This window comes from Ranitomeya imitator, chromosome 9 (genome assembly GCF_032444005.1).
Source record: "Ranitomeya imitator isolate aRanImi1 chromosome 9, aRanImi1.pri, whole genome shotgun sequence".
NCBI classification, from domain to species: domain Eukaryota; kingdom Metazoa; phylum Chordata; class Amphibia; order Anura; family Dendrobatidae; genus Ranitomeya; species Ranitomeya imitator.
This window is the reverse complement of record NC_091290.1, coordinates 138,019,758-138,038,876: the sequence shown is the minus strand read 5'-3', so window position 1 is coordinate 138,038,876 and position 19,119 is coordinate 138,019,758. Positions and strand designations below refer to the sequence as shown.

Genomic DNA, 19,119 nt, shown 5'->3' with positions numbered 1-19,119 from the left:
GCTTATTGGAGGCAGATTACTTTATTTATAATTATTTCTATTTTCACATGTAATTTAATGCCGGGGCCTAGTAATGACCAGCGAGCGGCAACCAATCAGAAGGCTGCTTTTATTTTGCAAGATGTCCTGCAACCAATCAGAACTCTGCTTTTATTTTCCAACCTGCCCTGGTTTTATGCAAGCTGAAATCTGATTGGTTGCTAAGGGTATCTCCTTTATAGTTCACGGCCACTATTCAAAACTAGATAAATAAAACCAAAACAACTTCTTCCTGTCATATCACAGACGCGCCCGACTCCAGGATATCGGACGGGGTTAGCAGTGTTTGTTATTTTGCAAACATACGCCTAAATATGTAATGCCACATTCAACATGGCTGACTTCTTCAGCCGCAGACTTACGCCACACCTCTTCTTTCATTGGCTGCCGCCGGTGGGTACACTGTGACGTCAGTACTGGAAGCCGGAAGGACCATAGTGCACGTTTACGGCTGCGGGGATGTTCCCCGGGGCTTGGCCTCACATCATGCGATTGGCACACGTCCTGAAGCCGGAGAGGTTGCAGCGTGTGGCGGGTGTTGCCAGCTGTCTGACTGCAGGAGGCTGCGGGAGAGGGAAGGTGCTGTGCCATCAGTTGCCCTTAGTTCCCGTACCTATCTCCTTTCAGCAGGTCAGCTCAATGCCTGCAAGCATGGAGGACGTCCTGAGCAAGTGTGTGCCCCCTCTGCCACCCTATGAGACCAAAGAGAAAAGCCCCCCACCGCCTGAGCTGCAGAGCTTGCACTTCATGCATTACTACAGTTCCCTGGAGAAGGGGCAGAGGGTGGCACTGCTGGGGCAACTGGCCGCAGACTATGGGGTGGACCATACCCAGGTGGCAGAACTCAGCAGCAAGCTGGTGCAAGCCCAGCAGAAGCGGGATCTGGGCACCGTCATGCAGGTGGAGGACCGGCTGCGCTACTACCTCACCCCCCAGTACAAGGTGCTGTTCAGCCACGTCAGCAAGATGGAGGGAGGCATGAAGTTTCTGGTGGACCTAAGATCGGACATAGTGGAGGGGGTCAGCGCCAAGGTGGCCGATGCCCCCCATCTTAGGGTGAGCTGTAATCTGTTTGCCCTGTGTGTTTTTATTTACAGATGGTGGCGTCAGGATGGGATGACATCACAGAGTGGCGTCGGGATTGGATGACATCTCAGAGTGGCGTCAGGATGGGATGACATCACACTGCGGCGTCAGGATGGGATGACATCACAGAGCAACGTTGGGATAGGATGACATCACGCTGCGGCGTCGGGATGGGATAACATTACAGAGCAACGTTGGGATGGGATGACATCACACTGCGACGTCAGGATGCGATGACATCACACTGCGATGTCAGGATGTGATGACATCACACTGCGATGTCAGGATGGGATGACATCACACTGCAGCGTCAGGATAGGATGACATCACACTGCAACGTCAGGATGGGATGACATCACACTGCGATGTCAGGATGCGATGACATCACACTGCGATGTCAGGATGGGATGACATCACACTGCGACGTCAGGATGCAATGACATCACACTACGACGTCAGGATGCGATGATATCACACTGCGACGTCAGGTTGGGATGACATCACACTGCAGCGTCAGGATGGGATGACATCACACTGCAGCGTCAGGATAGGATGACATCACACTGCAACGTCAGGATGGGATGACATCACACTGCGATGTCAGGATGCGATGACATCACACTGCGATGTCAGGATGGGATGACATCACACTGCGACGTCAGGATGCAATGACATCACACTGCGACGTCAGGATGCGATGATATCACACTGCGACGTCAGGTTGGGATGACATCACACTGCAGCGTCAGGATGGGATGACATCACAGAGCGGCGTCAGGATGGGATGACATCACACTGCGACGTCAGGATGGGATGACATCACACTGCGATGTCAGGATGCGATGACATCACACTGCGACGTCAGGATGGGATGATATCACACTGCGACGTCAGGATGGGATGACATCACACTGCAGCGTCAGGATGGGATGACATCACACTGCGGCGTCAGGACGGGATGACATCACAGCGGCATCATGATGGGATGACATCACACTGCGATGTCAGGATGCGATGACATCACACTGCGGCGTCAGGATGGGATGACATCACAGGGGCGTCAGGATGGGTTGACATCTCACTGCGACGTCAGGATGGGATGACGTCACACTGCGACGTCAGGATGGGATGACATCACACTGCGATGTCAGGATGCGATGACATCACACTGCGACGTCAGGATGGGATGATATCACACTGCGACGTCAGGATGGGATGACATCACACTGCAGCGTCAGGATGGGATGACATCACACTGCAGCGTCAGGATGGGATGACATCACACTGCGGCGTCAGGACGGGATGACATCACAGCGGCATCATGATGGGATGACATCACACTGCGGTGTCAGGATGGGATGACATCACACTGCGGCGTCAGGATGGGATGACATCACAGGGGCGTCAGGATGGGTTGACATCTCACTGCGACGTCAGGATGGGATGACATCACACTGCGACGTCAGGATGCGATGACCTCACACTGCGACGTCAGGATGGGATGACATCACACTGCGACGTCAGGATGGGATGACATCACACTGCGACTTCAGGATGGGATGACATCACACTGCGACGTCAGGATGCGATGATATCACACTGCGACGTCAGGTTGGGATGACATCACAGAGCGGCGTCAGGATGGGATGACATCACACTGCGACGTCAGGATGGGATGACATCACACTGCGACGTCAGGATGCGATGATATCACACTGCGACGTCAGGATGGGATGACATCACACTGCAGCGTCAGGATGGGATGACATCACACTGCAGCGTCAGGATGGGATGACATCACACTGCAGCGTCAGGATGGGATGACATCACACTGCGGCGTCAGGACGGGATGACATCACAGCGGCATCATGATGGGATGACATCACACTGCGGTGTCAGGATGGGATGACATCACACTGCGGCGTCAGGATGGGATGACATCACAGGGGCGTCAGGATGGGTTGACATCTCACTGCGACGTCAGGATGGGATGACATCACACTGCGACGTCAGGATGCGATGACCTCACACTGCGACGTCAGGATGGGATGACCTCACACTGCGACGTCAGGATGGGATGACATCACACTGCGACGTCAGGATGGGATGACATCACACTGCGACGTCAGGATGGGATGACATCACACTGTGACTTCAGGATGGGATGACATCACACTGCGACGTCAGGATGCGATGACATCACACTGCGACGTCAGGATGGGATGACATCACACTGCAGCGTCAGGATGGGATGACATCACACTGCAGCGTCAGGATGGGATGACATCACAGAGCGACGTCAGGATGGGATGACATCACACTGCGGCGTCAGGATGGGATGACATCACACTGCGATGTCAGGATGCGATGACATCACACTGCGATGTCAGGATGGGATGACATCACACTGCGACGTCAGGATGCAATGACATCACACTGCGACGTCAGGATGCGATGATATCACACTGCGACGTCAGGTTGGGATGACATCACACTGCAGCGTCAGGATGGGATGACATCACAGAGCGGCGTCAGGATGGGATGACATCACACTGCGACGTCAGGATGGGATGACATCACACTGCGATGTCAGGATGCGATGACATCACACTGCGACGTCAGGATGGGATGATATCACACTGCGACGTCAGGATGGGATGACATCACACTGCAGCGTCAGGATGGGATGACATCACACTGCGGCGTCAGGACGGGATGACATCACAGCGGCATCATGATGGGATGACATCACACTGCGGTGTCAGGATGGGATGACATCACACTGCGGCGTCAGGATGGGATGACATCACAGGGGCGTCAGGATGGGTTGACATCTCACTGCGACGTCAGGATGGGATGACATCACACTGCGACGTCAGGATGGGATGACATCACACTGCGATGTCAGGATGCGATGACATCACACTGCGACGTCAGGATGGGATGATATCACACTGCGACGTCAGGATGGGATGACATCACACTGCAGCGTCAGGATGGGATGACATCACACTGCAGCGTCAGGATGGGATGACATCACACTGCGGCGTCAGGACGGGATGACATCACAGCGGCATCATGATGGGATGACATCACACTGCGGTGTCAGGATGGGATGACATCACACTGCGGCGTCAGGATGGGATGACATCACAGGGGCGTCAGGATGGGTTGACATCTCACTGCGACGTCAGGATGGGATGACATCACACTGCGACGTCAGGATGCGATGACCTCACACTGCGACGTCAGGATGGGATGACATCACACTGCGACGTCAGGATGGGATGACATCACACTGCGACTTCAGGATGGGATGACATCACACTGCGACGTCAGGATGCGATGATATCACACTGCGACGTCAGGTTGGGATGACATCACAGAGCGGCGTCAGGATGGGATGACATCACACTGCGACGTCAGGATGGGATGACATCACACTGCGACGTCAGGATGCGATGATATCACACTGCGACGTCAGGATGGGATGACATCACACTGCAGCGTCAGGATGGGATGACATCACACTGCAGCGTCAGGATGGGATGACATCACACTGCAGCGTCAGGATGGGATGACATCACACTGCGGCGTCAGGACGGGATGACATCACAGCGGCATCATGATGGGATGACATCACACTGCGGTGTCAGGATGGGATGACATCACACTGCGGCGTCAGGATGGGATGACATCACAGGGGCGTCAGGATGGGTTGACATCTCACTGCGACGTCAGGATGGGATGACATCACACTGCGACGTCAGGATGCGATGACCTCACACTGCGACGTCAGGATGGGATGACCTCACACTGCGACGTCAGGATGGGATGACATCACACTGCGACGTCAGGATGGGATGACATCACACTGCGATGTCAGGATGCGATGACATCACACTGCGACGTCAGGATGGGATGATATCACACTGCGACGTCAGGATGGGATGACATCACACTGCAGCGTCAGGATGGGATGACATCACACTGCAGCGTCAGGATGGGATGACATCACACTGCGGCGTCAGGACGGGATGACATCACAGCGGCATCATGATGGGATGACATCACACTGCGGTGTCAGGATGGGATGACATCACACTGCGGCGTCAGGATGGGATGACATCACAGCGGCATCATGATGGGATGACATCACAGAGCGGCGTCAGGATGGGATGACATCACATAGCGACGTTGGGATGGGGTGACATCACACTGCGACGTTGGGCTGTGATGACGTCAGAGCAGAGAGCGGCGTCTGGATAGGATGACATCACAGAGCGACATCATACCCTGCAATGTGGCCGCACCAGGGGGCATTGTCCTTGTCATATATAGGACTAGTGAATAGTGGCGCAATGTGCCATGCAGTAAGGAAGCCACGGGGCCGTACTTCACAGTGTCACCATACAGTCCTCACCCCTATACAGGGAGCGAGCTGCAAGGCCACGTTCAGACAGCAGATTTGTTTTATCAATATGCTGAATCTTATTTATTTTTTTTAAATCTTTTAATATTTATTTTATTGTATTTTTTTTGGTCCATGTCTTTTTTTTTTTACCATCAGAGCAGTCTCCATTTTTATTGTATGCAAAAAAACAAACAGATGACGGTGGAAAGCATCTGTGCGCTGTTTTCTTTCACAGACCCACTTTATTTGGGGAGTTTATTTTTATTTCGAATTTTCTTATACAGAAGAAGCAGAATTAATGACATGAATAAATACAGTGAAAAGGTGTTTTTCACATTAAGAAATTAAATAGGGGTCTTAAAGGGAACCGGTCACTTTGAAAAAAAACAAAGAAACGCTTTTTACCTGCAGATATGGAGTTAATCTCTGAGCTAGTGGGTGCACACTAGCTGCTATAATGTCTCACATACACAGACATGAGTAATTCCTGCAACACATATTCAGAAGATGCAACAGCAGCATGAAGGAAATTATACAGCAGTACTGAGCCGTGTAGATGTGAATCCAGCTCAAACATTTTTCTTGAAAACAGCAGTGTGGTTCTTTAAACAAATTGTTCCCTACTTGGACAACTTGTCATGCCCAACGCTTGACCTCGATAAAATAAAAAAGCGTGACTCTCCTCCCGTTCTGGCGCTGTTCCCGCAATGATGGCACTCGCTCTCCCCAGAGCTCCCTTTGCTTTTCGTTTTTGTCTCCATAGACTTTGTTTTTTTTTTTTTTTTTTCTGGGAGCACTAATTTCTCTGTAGCTGGAAAGCCCCAGTTTGTAGGTTATTGACGTAATATGTGGTCATGGCTCTCAGCTCTGCATTTTACAGGGGTTTCTCTCCCGGTTGGTTAATGTCCCATAATCCGTAATATTGGGGCACCCCGTTATTTGTGCATTGCATCGGATGGCTCCCCTGTAGGCTGGGGGCGCTGGCACTTGAGTGCTGTGCATTAGGTTTATTAGCAGGTTTCAGTATATATAGAGATCTTATTATTTCACTTCTTATTTGTGTTTTGCGCTTTCCAGCTGCATCATATTTCGTGACCACTTTTACCAGTTTTTTACATGCGTGGATATTTTAGCAAATGGGCCATTAAGGGGCATTTTAACCTGTTGGTCACAGTATGGCGCAGCCTCTAATAGTCGCCGTTGCACTTTATAGCACAGCGGGCTCCTTCTAAATAGGCATTTTATCTGGAAAATAGCAAAAGATTCTGAGAAATTAGTACACAGCGTTCATAAGCACGGGAAGTTATGAAGTGAGGATAGAAAGAAAGGTGGTGTAAAACTGAGGATCGTTCTGCGTGTACACGAGCCCTCAGGACGTCTCCAGTTAGCCACTTGGAGGGGAAAAGTTCTGACGTTTTCAATTCGGCAAGTATGCTGTCATTGAATTGAAGCCGCCGCTCACATCTGAAGATTTGCTACAATTGTATCAGAGCAAAACTGTCAGAACTTTTAGCACAGAAGAGAGAATTGTCCTGACGCTGTATACAAAGACCAAAACATTTATACGTTTCCCCTTAAACCAGATCACTGACAGATCACTGACAAACAGGTTTTGCTCAAGAATATCCCTGTATTTTGAACCATCCATCTTCCCCTTGACTCAGACCATTTTCCCTGTCTCTGCTGCTGAAAAACATTCCCACAACATGATGTTGCCACCACTATGTTTCACTGTGGGCATGGTGTTCTTGGGTGATGAGCTGTGTTGGTTTGGTGCCAGACATAGCATTTACCTTGGTGGTCAAAAAGTTCAATTTTGTTCTCCTCTGACCACAGCACCTTCATCCATATATTTGGGGCATTTCCCACATTTTTTTTGTAAGAAAAGGGTTTTTTTCTGCCAACTTTTCCATAAAGGCCATCTCTATGGAGTGTACAGCTTATTGTGGTCGTTTAAACAGATGCTCCAGTCTTTTGCTTGGTAACTCTTATGCTCCTTCAGAGTTATTTTTTTGTCTCTGTGCTGCCTCTCACATTAATGCCTTCCTGGCCCAAGCTGATAGTGTTGGTGGGCGCTCTCTCTTGGCAGGTTTGTTGTGGTACCATGCTCTTTCCATTCGACGAAAATGGATTTGATGGTGCTGCGGGGATCATCAGAGATTGGGATATTTTTATTTTTAGTAACCCAACCCTGACTTGTATTTTTCAACAACTTTGTCCCTGATTTGTTTGGAGATCTCCTTGGTCTTCGTGGTGTTGTTGGTAGATCCCCTAGGTCTTCATGGCGGTGTTTTTCGATCCCTTTGGTCTTCATGGTGGTGTTTGGAGATCTCCTTGGTCTTCATGGTGGTGTTTGGAGATCTCCTTGGTCTTCATAGTGTTGATTGGATATCTCTTTGGTCTTCATGGTGGTGTTTGGAGATCTCTTTAGTCTTCATGGTGGTGTTTGGAGATCTCCTTGGTCTTCATGATGGTGTTTGGAGATCTCCTTGGTCTTCATGATGGTGCTTGGAGATCTCCTTGGTCTTCATGGTGTTTGGGTAGTGATGTTAATTGTGTTGCAGCATCCATGGCCTTTCAGAAAAGGTAAAGTGTATATACTTACTGACATGTGACACTTAGATTGCACAGAGGTGTACGTCCTGTCGCTAATCATGTGATTTATGAAGGTAATTGCCCGCACCAGAAATTTTTAGGGGGCTTTATAGCATAAAGGGTGAATACATATGCACATGCCAATTTTTAGTTACCCTATATACTCGAGTATAAGCCGAGAATTTCAGCCCATTTTTTTAGGCTGAAATTGCCCCTCTCGGTTTATACTCGAGTCATTGTCCCAGGGGTCGGCAGCTGTCTAATTATACTCACCTGCTCCTGGTGCAGTCCCTGGACGTTCCTCCTTCTCCGGGCGCTGACAGCTTTTTCCTGTATTGAGCGGTCACATGGTACCGCTCATTACATTAATGAATATGGACTCCACCTCCATAGGGGTGGAGCCGCATATTCATTACTGTAATGAGTGGTACCATGTGACTGCTCAATACAGGAAGAAGGTGCCGGGAGCAGGTGAGTATGGCGGGGGCAGTGCGCTATATTCACCTGTTCCTCGTTTCAGCGTCGACACCGCTCCGTCTTCTGCGACCTCTGCAGTGACGCTCAGGTCAGAGGGCGCAATGACGCGATTAGTGTGTGCGCCGTCCTCTGCCTGAGCGTCAGTGCAGAGGACGCAGAATACACAGCGACGCTTGGCGGTGAATCGGGGGACAGATGAATATAGCAAGTGTCGCGGGCCTGAGCGACGAGAGGTATGTGATTTTTTGTTTTTTTGCAACAGCATATGGGGGCAAATATCTCTATGGAGCATCTTATGGGGCCCTAATCAGCATTTGTGCAGCATTATATGGGGCATATTTTAATATGGAGCATCTTATGGGGCCCATCATAAACTGGAGCATTATATGGGGCGTATTTTGTATGCAGCATTATATGGGGCGTATTTTAATATGGAGCATCTTATGGGGCCCATCGTGAACTGTATGGAGCATTATATGGGGCTCCTGATTCAATATGGATATTCAAAAACACTTAACCTACTGATGCCTCTATTAATTTTACTTTTATTGGTATCTATTTTTAATTTTGACATTTACCGGTAGCTGCTGCTTTTTCCACCCTAGGCTTATACTCGAGTCATTAAGTTTTCCCAGTTTTTTGTGGCAAAATTAGAGGGGTCGGCTTATACTCGAGTATATACGGTATTTGATCTCATACATTTAATGTATGCCTCTATTTTTCTCACTTCACTACCTTAGACTACTTGGTGCTGATGCGTCACACACAAATCGGATTGCAGGTTGTAATGTAACAAAATTGGTAAAAAGCCGAGTGGGTGAAGACCTTCGAAAGCCACTGTAGATGGAAGCAGCGGGTCCTCCTGCCATACCCCATAACAATGAGTGATCATTCTGTGCACCTGGAAGTGTAACATAAGTGACTGCTGATCGTCTTGCGTATAGCTGATAGTTTACCGACCACGGTTTACTAATTTAAATGGGCCCTTAAGGGTAGGTCATCGATAGTCCGACACCCGAGACCCCCACCGATAAGCTGTTTTCTTTTTTGGCGGCTGGATCTACACTGTACGGAGCGCCTGTAGAGCTGTTTTTTTCCAGTACTGTATGATCATCTGGAATCTCTAATATCTGGAACATATGAGAAGGGGCCCTTTCTGGAGATCCCGTAATCTTGGGTCATGACTAGTGATAAGCGAGGGTGCGCGGATGAGGAGTTACACTTCTCTCCCAGCTTTTCTACAATACACTGTAGATTAACTTCTAACCACGAGGAGGTCGATTGAAGAACTTTTTTTTTTTTCATTGAAATAATTTTTATAATTACTAATTTTACATAAATTTATGCCAAAAAAAATGAATGAATGATTGATCACTGCGATTTCCAGAACCACAGACCCCGGTGTCGGAGGATTGTATGATCGCGGTTGCTCTTGTTACCGACATCATTTCCAGCAATTAACTTGACGGCAATTAGAAAAATTCTGTCTCGTGTAACTGAACATTTAAGAAAATAACACACCAGGGATTATAATTAAAATTTTTGTTTAAAAGTTTTTTTTTGCGAATTCCTATATCTTCAGCTTCATAGGCACAATACAATTTAGAGGGTACATCTACAGACAGAGGCTGATGGCGGCCTGAGACCTGCGGTTGGGCGGACACGGCGGCCGTAGCTCAGATTGTAAAATACAGCTGCCGTACGGACATGTAAATAAACCTTAAAGGTGCCCATACATATTAGACGCTTGTTCGGCCGACTTGTGTCTCTCCAGACTCGCCCACCTATACGTGTATCCCCAATATGGCCAAGCGTGCATCCATTCTGTATGGGGAGAGCAGAGTAAGCCTCTGCCGTCTTTGTGTTACACTGTCCATTGCTGGCTGCAGAAGGAAGTAACTGAGTGTCTGTCAGTGAGCTTCTTCTGAGTTTGTAAAACTTTTTATCTGTTTTCTTTTTTTTTTTCTCCTGAGCTCCTATGTACTGATATCATCAATGTTAAGCTGAACTTTGATGTGGTCTGTGGTCATAAATCCGAACAATTCCAAAAGTGTCACAAAGAGACAGATAAAAGCAGTGGTGTAACTAGAGTCTAATGGGCCCCGATGTAAGATTTGGACCGGGTTCCCCCCCATCATTGGATAAATGTTTCCCTTCTTGGCCCCATCCTGGTATATTTGTTATTTGTCTCCCATCCTGGTGTATACAATGGCATGTAAAAGTTAGGGCACCCATGGCTCTAATTTCTGTTATTGTGAACAGTTAAGTAAGTTGTAAATGAAATGATCTCTAAAAGGGCCAAAGTTAAAGATGACACATTTCCCTTGTATTTTTCAGCAAATATCAAAAGTGTGTGTCTGTATGTGTGTGTGTGTGTGTGTATATATATATATATATATATATATATATATATATGTGTGTGTGTGTGTGCGTATATAAGAAAATATATATATATATATATATATATATATATATATATACTGCTCAAAAAAATAAAGGGAACACTTAAGCAGCATAATATAACTCCAAGTAAATCAAACTTCTGTGAAATCAAACTCCACTCGGGAAGCAACAATGATTGACAATTAATTTCACATGCTGCTGTGCAAATGGAATAGACAACAGATGGAAATTATTGGCAATTATCAAGACACCCTCAATAAAGGAGTGGTTCTGCAGGTGGGGACCACAGACCACATCTCAGTACCAATGCTTTCTGGCTGATGTTTTGATCACTTTTGAATGTTGGTTGTGCTTTCACACTCGTGGTAGCATGAGACGGACTCTACAACCCACACAAGTGGCTCAGGTAGTGCAGCTCATCCAGGATGGCACATCAATGCGATATGTGGCAAGAAGGTTTGCTGTGTCTGTCAGCATAGTGTCCAGAGGCTGGAGGCTCCACCAGGAGACAGGCCAGTACACCAGGAGACATGGAGGGGGCAGTAGGAGGGCAACAACCCAGCAGCAGGACCGCTACCTCCGCCTTTGTGCAAGGAGGAACAGGAGGATCACTGCCAGAGCCCTGCAAAATGACCTCCAGCAGGCCACAAATGTGCATGTGTCCGCACAAACGGTTAGAAACCGACTCCATGAGGATGGTCTGAATGCCCGACGACCACAGATGGGGGTTGTGCTCACAGCCCAACATCGTGCAGGACGATTGGCCTTTGCCACATAGCACCGGGATTGGAAAATTCGCCACTGGCGCCCTGTGTTCTTCACAGATGAAAGCAGGCTCACACTGAGCACATGTGACAGACGTGACAGAGTCTGGAGACGCCATGGAGAGCGATCTGCTGCCTGCAACATCCTTCAGCATGATCGGTTTGGCAGTGGGTCAGTAATGGTGTGGGGTGGCATTTCTTTGGAGGGCCGCTGTTGTGAATTCTGCTCTTGGGTTCCCTCCAGTGGTTGTTGGTGGGAATGCAGTTGTCTCTGACTCGCAGTCCTGGCCAGGTGTATCGGATAATTACAATTCTGACTGGGATATTTAGGTGTGCAGGATCCTTTAGCCCCTGCCAGTTGACAATGTTTCTCTGGAAGTGTTGGATCTCTGCCTGGCCTCTCCTGCTTATCTGCCAGTTCAGCAAAGATAAGTGTCTGTTTCTTTTCCTGTGGCATACATGCAGTGTGCTTATTTTCAGTACTGTTCGTTTGTTTTTCTTTTCTCCAGATTAGACTGTGTCTGTGTTTTCTCAGTCTGGTTGGTTTCACTGGAGTTGCAGATATGCGCTCCTGCATCTTTAGTTAGATGTAGGAAGTTTTTTGTATATTCTGCTGTGGATTTTTGAAGGGTTTTAATACTGACCGCACAGAACTCTGTCCTATCCGGTCCTATCTAGCTAGAGTGGCCTCCTGTGCTAAATCCTGTTTTTCTGCCTGTGTATGTTTTTTCCTCTCCGACTCACCGCCAATATTTGTGGGGGGCTGTCTATCTTTTGGGGATTTTCTCTGAGGCAAGATAGTATTCCAATTTCCATCTTTAGGGGTATTTAGTCCTCCGGCTGTGTCGAGGTGTCTAAGTGTGTTAGGTACACTCCACGGCTACTTCTAGTTGCGGTGTTAAGTTCAGGGTTGCGGTCAGTACAGTGGCCACATTCTCCAGTGAAAGTTCTCATGCCGCTCCAAGGTCACCGGATCATAACAGGCCGCACAGCCCCCTCCATGTGCTCGCCAGAGCTAGCCTGACTGCCATTAGGTACCGAGATGAGATCCTCAGACCCCTTGTGAGACCATATGCTGGTGCGGTTGGCCCTGGGTTCCTCCTGATGCAGGACATCATGTGGATGGAGTGGTTCAGCAGTTCCTGCAAGATGAAGGCATGGAAGCTATGGACTGGCCCGCCCGTTCCCCAGACCTGAATCCGACTGAGCACATCTGTGACATCATGTCTCGCACCACAGGAGTTGTCGGATGCTTTAGTCCAGGTCTGGGAGGAGATCCCTCAGGAGACCATTAGCCGCCTCATCAGGAGCATGCCCAGGCGTTGTATAGAGGTTATACAGGCATTTGGAGGCCACACACACTACTGAGCATCATATCCTTGTTTTGAGGCATTTCCACTGAAGTTGGATCAGCCTGTAATTTGATTTTCCACTTTGATTTTGAGCATCATTTCAACTCCAGACCTCCATGGGATATTAGTTGTGATTTACATTGATCATGTTTAGGTTTTACTGTTCTAAACGCATTCCACTATGTAATGAATAAAGATTTACAACTAGAACATCTCACTCAGTGATATCTAGGATGTGGGATTTTAGTGTTCCCTTTATTTTTTTGAGAGATATATATATATATTTATATACACAGCTCTGGCAAAAATTAAGAGCCACCACATCAAATCCCTGTCATGGGCAGCCCAATCTCCATACCTGAACCCCATTGAAAACCTCTGGAATGTAATCAAGAGGAAGATGGATAGTCACAAGCCATCAAACAAAGAAGAACTTTTTTTTGCCCCAGAAGCAGTGCGAAAGACTGGTGGAAAGCATGCCAAGACGCATGAAAGCTGTGATTAAAAACCATGGTTATTCCACAAAATATTGATTTCTGGAGTTAAAACATTAGTATCGTTGTTTCTAACTGATTATGAACTTTTTTTTGCATTATTTGAGGTCTGCAAGCAATGCATTTTTTTTTGTTATTTTGACCATTTCTCATTTTCAGAAAATAAATACAAAATTTATTGCTTGTAACTTCAAAGACTTGTTGTCAGTAGTTTATAGAATAAAAGAACAATTTAGTTTTCACTCAAAAATATACGGTACCTAGAAAGAGAAATATATATATATGTGTATATATATATAAGGTGTGTGTGTGGTGGTCTGATTCGGGTCAGGAGACCCCCAGCCAGTCCGTAGATCCTGGTCTGTTCTCTTACCGCAAAACACAATTTTTTATATATATATATATATATATATATTTATATTATATATATTTTAACCCCCCCTCTTCCCAAAAGTGAATTTTCATTCTGCAAGAGAAGAAAATGAAATCAACACCCTCCTAAATTATTTTCTAACGTCTCCCAAATATTTAATAACAAAGTTTCCAGTTTTCAGATGTTTATTCCCCGCCAGATCCAGTATTGCAGAGGTCAATGTGGTGCGTGTAAAGCTAATAGGAAGTGTGCGGCATTGAATGGCAGCGCCGGCTCGTATCTACAGTTGATTCAGAATCAATTCTTCGCACAATGGAAAAGCGTATTTGGCATACTGGGGAATTTTTCCTTTTTTTTTTCTATTTACGCTACGCTAATCTCCTTCCGATATTGTTCCCTGTCCATTTGCATTCTGTAAAATGTCTTTTTACATTCCCTTATCTCTTTGCAGAATGCAGCCTCTTGATTTTATAGCACCCCTAGGTACACACAATTAAATCTTTTCAGATTTAATTGAGGCCGGGCACACATGAAATGGAAAACATTTTTTTTTTTTTTTTTTAGTCTCGGCTCCTTGTTCAGATCTTAATTCCTCCGACTTCGAGGGTTTGTGTTATTTTTAAAGGGTTTAAAAAAAAAAAAAAAGATAAAAATTAGGATTATTTAAATGTATTTTTTTTTTGCGGAAATAACGCTCTTGTTTGTGTCTCTGGTCCTTATAGAACTAACGAGTTGCCTCATTTAATATTCATGAGGTATAATTAATATTTGTACATGTCTGGGTGGTACGTGCTGAGTTGTGCAATCTTGTATAACATGGGGGTTCTCCTTACAAGTGGCACAATTGGGGTGATTCTTGGTGGTTATGCGGACGACTTTCCGCATTCCATTTCCGCCCTCCCTTTCCGCTCTCCCTTTCCGCCCTTTCTTTTCGCCCTTTCTTTTCGCCCTCCCTTTCCGCCCTCCCTTTCCGCCCTCCCTTTCCGCCCCCTCCCTTTCCGCCCTCCCTTTCCACCCTCCCTTTCCGCCCTCACTTTCCGCCCTCCCTTTCCCGTAAGGTTCAGTTCACATGTACACATATTTGAGTTGCAGGGAGATCTATTGTGGATTTTGCTGAAGATTTCCAGTGGATTTCCTTCTGTGCTCTGCAAATTGTGGAATCTGCTGTGGATCTAACAATCGGCACAAAAGGTCAAATCAAATTCACATCTGTACATCTCCTCGCTCTCCCCCCTAGCTCTCTCCCCACGCTCTCCACCCACGCTCTCCGCCCACGCTCTCCGCCCACGCTCTCCCAAATTTCATCCATGTGCTGCTGAGGAAATGTGCAGATTCCGCAATTTGCAGAGCACAGAGGGAAATCCATTGCAAATCTGCTTCAAAATCCACAGCAGATCTGCCTGCAACTCAAAAATGTGTACATGTGAACTGGACCTTACGGTAATGTAATATTGCTAGGACATGCGGCCGGATCTCTGGGACTCCCACCCATCCTGTGAATGAAGGGGCCACAATGCAGCACTCAAATGTGACCATGTCGCCATTCCTTGCTAGTGGATGATGGAACTGCCCACTTTGTTGGTTAATTGTGGTGGCCCTTTTCAATTTTTTTTTTTACACAACATAGCAGTACCTCCCACTTGTTTCCAGATCAGTGTGGTTCCCAGAGCCGGGAATAAAAAGGGGCTGTGAGGAGGAGGCAATAAGATCAGTCGCAGACCTCTTTTATACACAAAGTAAACTTGGGTGTTTTATCTGAAGTTGAGGCTATCTTTCTAGTAAATGTCAGTAAGCTCTTGGAAAGTTGGCTGCCCGCTAGTGATCTCTTTCAAAAACATAGATTTGTCTTGTTCCCGAACTTTAATCCTGTTTTTTTTCCCCCTCTCTTCCTCCAGGAGATGAATGGGATCGTGAAGAGTATGCTGTCCGAGTGGTTCTCTGTTGGATTCCTGAACCTGGAGAGGATAACCTGGCAGTCGCCCTGTGAGGTCTTGCAGAAGATCAGTGAGTAAGTGCCCCGGATGGAGATTTTTCATTTCGCCCTCCTTGCCCGTACAATGGACACACCCATGCAGAACCCTTCTTCCTCGGGGTTTGCACCATCCAGCAGTCCGGCCTACGCGGAGAAGTCCTGAGTCGTCGTCTTCTGTCGTTCTTTGCAGATGGTTTATAGCTATGTAGCTTTCTGTCTAGAGGTTTACTGTACACCCCTCGGAATGAATAGGAGTTAAGAAAATATTTGGCCATGTTTCTTAAATTTATTTTAAGACGACAAAGGTCCATTCAAATACATTTTGAATCTACGTTTATCATTTTTATATATTGGACATTTTTGTAAATTTATATTTATTTCACATTTTTTTTGGAGGCATTTAAATATTAAAATATTTTTTTCCCGTCTGTAATTGTACATGTAGGTTTTTTTTTGTTAATCTGCTGCATTATAATAACTTCCTGTACCTTCTTTTTGGTGAGTCTAGTGTCTGCGATCTGTCACATATCTGACAATCAACCATCACCCTTAGATTTTCAAGTTAGAAAATAATTTTTGTACATCGTGGACACCTCTATATATCTGCCATGAATTGTAGAATTGCCTGATGTGGGAGATGCCTCGCTAAGATAATAGACATCATGTTTTTTTTTTTATACAAGACCATGCAGTTAATTTACTGCCATACATGCGGCTCGTCATCCAGCTTTAGCTGAATCAGTTACAAATATGACCATTTGTTAGACTATACCATTGGCTGCTATGATGTCTCCCATACACATCACACATAGACATGAGTGATTCCTGCTCTTCTGTCTCTAACACATATTCAAATGCAGTATCTGTATGGAGGATATTATACTGCAGTACTGAGCAGTGTAGCTGTGAATCCAGCACTAGGGTGAGAGAAAACACTAGAAAGCTGCAGCACGGAGGTCATTATACAGCAGTCCTGAGAAGTGTAGCTGTGAATCCAGCACTAGGGGCAGATAAAAATACTTTATAGAAAGCTGCAGCATGGAGGACACTATACAGCCCTACTGATCTGTGTAACTGTGAATCCAGTACCATACTAGGGAGAGATAAATCCCAAGTAGCGAACAAACCCACACTGGTCTCCTTATTGAGGTGATCGGCCTCATTATTGTAAACTCAGAACTTGTTAGTCATCCTCCTCCTGTTTTGCTATGATGGAGGAAGGACTGGACATTTGCTAATGTTGGCTTTCTGTGCAGGTGCGAGGCTGTGCATCCCGTCAGGAACTGGACGGACATGAAGCGCAGAGTCGGCCCTTACAGGAGATGCTTCACCTTCACTCATAACGCAATGCCCGGGGAGCCCCTCATCGTGCTACATGTGGCCCTGGTGCAGCACATTTTGGGTAATATTCAGGTGAGATTTTGCATGTTGCTTGGTGATTTTGTGAATATGCTTGGGTTTACCAAGTCACAAGGTTTGGATCTCTTCCCTTTTAATTAAAGGCCCTCATACAGAAGCTAAAGTCAGACGAAAATCTAGTGTTTGTGTTGGCCTTCTGACCTTCTCGACAGATTATCTTGGTAGAGAGAAGTATCCGTCCAGTTGGATTTCCAATGGCTGATCCTTTTATTTTCTGGGAGATAAGCCAACTCGAGAGGAGGTTGCCAGCGGCTGTCTCCTAGGGGTGTATAAAGAACACAGGCGCACTCTGCCAATCGTCTCCACGTGTGGGGGAGTCAGGAGAGATAGGGGTTGGCCAAACAATCACATATCTACACCCCATTGAAACAAGATCTCCAGTGCACAAACCATGATCTTATGTGGGCTCAAGAATAATTAGTTGTTCTTTATAAAGAAAATGTCCTGATTCTTTGATTTGTCACATGTTTTTGAATTTTTTTCCGCTCTGTTGCCCCATGTCGCCTCGAGGCTTCTCTGTGGGGTCTCTGCATCTCTACTGGTACTGCAGACTGGATATGAGCTCTGTGTGTCTGTCCCAGTAATATTGGCTGAATGTGAGCTCTGTATGTCTCTCTCAGTAATTTAGGCTGGGTGTGAGCTCTGTGTGTCTCTCCCAGTAATATAGGCTGGAAGTGAGCTCTGTATGTCTCTCTCAGTAATATAGGCTGAATGTGAGCTCTGTATGTCTCTCTCAGTAATATAGGCTGGAAGTGAGCTCTGTATGTCTCTCTCAGTAATATAGGCTGGGTGTGAGCTGTGTGTCTCTCCCAGTAATATAGGCTGGAAGTGAGCTCTATGTGTCTCCCAGTAATATTGGCTGGATGTGAGTTCTGTGTGTCTCTCCCAGTAATATAGTAGTAAAAAAAACCAGCACTCTAACTTAGCTTTTAGTCAGTGGTTTAATTGTGTCCACGTTAAACAACAGAAACGTTTCGGTCCTAATATTCGGACCTTCCTCAGTCACAGTAATAAGATATGGTTGACACCAGGCAGACCCCAGGATTGTGAGATCTCAGTAGATTCATGGGGGATGGTGGACACAGACAGTGTCTCAGGGCTTGTATAAGTATCCGGCAGGTGCCCTTAGGGAGAATCTGGAGCCTGTCTGTGTGGTCTGAAGGGCCGCGGCCTCCACCGTAAGTCCATGCGACCATGGACTTACGGTGGAGGCCGCGGCCCTTCAGACCACACAGACAGGCTCCAGATTCTCCCTAATGGACTTACGGTGGAGGCCGCGGCCCTTCAGACCACACAGACAGGCTCCAGATTCTCCCTAAGGGCACCTGCCGGATACTTATACAAGCCCTGAGACACTGTCTGTGTCCACCATCCCCCATGAATCTACTGAGATCTCACAATCCTGGGGTCTGCCTGGTGTCAACCATATCTTATTACTGTGACTGAGGAAGGTCCGAATATTAGGACCGAAACGTTTCTGTTGTTTAACGTGGACACAATTAAACCACTGACTAAAAGCTAAGTTAGAGTGCTGTTTTTTTTTTACTACCATTTATGATATTGGAATCTACCCAGGCACCTCACTATCAGGCTGTGCACGCGTTCACCTTTCTAATCTATCTCCCAGTAATATAGGCTGGATGTGAGGTCTGTGTGTCTCTCCAGTAATATAGGCTGGATGTGAGGTCTGTGTGTCTCTCCAGTAATATAGGCTGGATGTGAGCTCTGTGT

General features: G+C 46.7%; 1 protein-coding gene across 1 annotated transcript in view; it reads left to right on the top strand.

Moving 5' to 3' along the window:
* Positions 1-445: 445 nt before the first annotated feature.
* The window catches only part of MLYCD (malonyl-CoA decarboxylase), a 44,000-nt gene continuing 25,326 nt past the window's right edge, over positions 446-19,119 (top strand). The window contains exons 1-3 of the mRNA XM_069739201.1: positions 446-1,095; positions 15,893-16,005; positions 17,226-17,382. Coding sequence (XP_069595302.1) covers positions 499-1,095; positions 15,893-16,005; positions 17,226-17,382 — 867 coding nt within the window. The 5' untranslated portion in view covers positions 446-498. The remainder of the gene's footprint in view (positions 1,096-15,892; positions 16,006-17,225; positions 17,383-19,119) is intronic.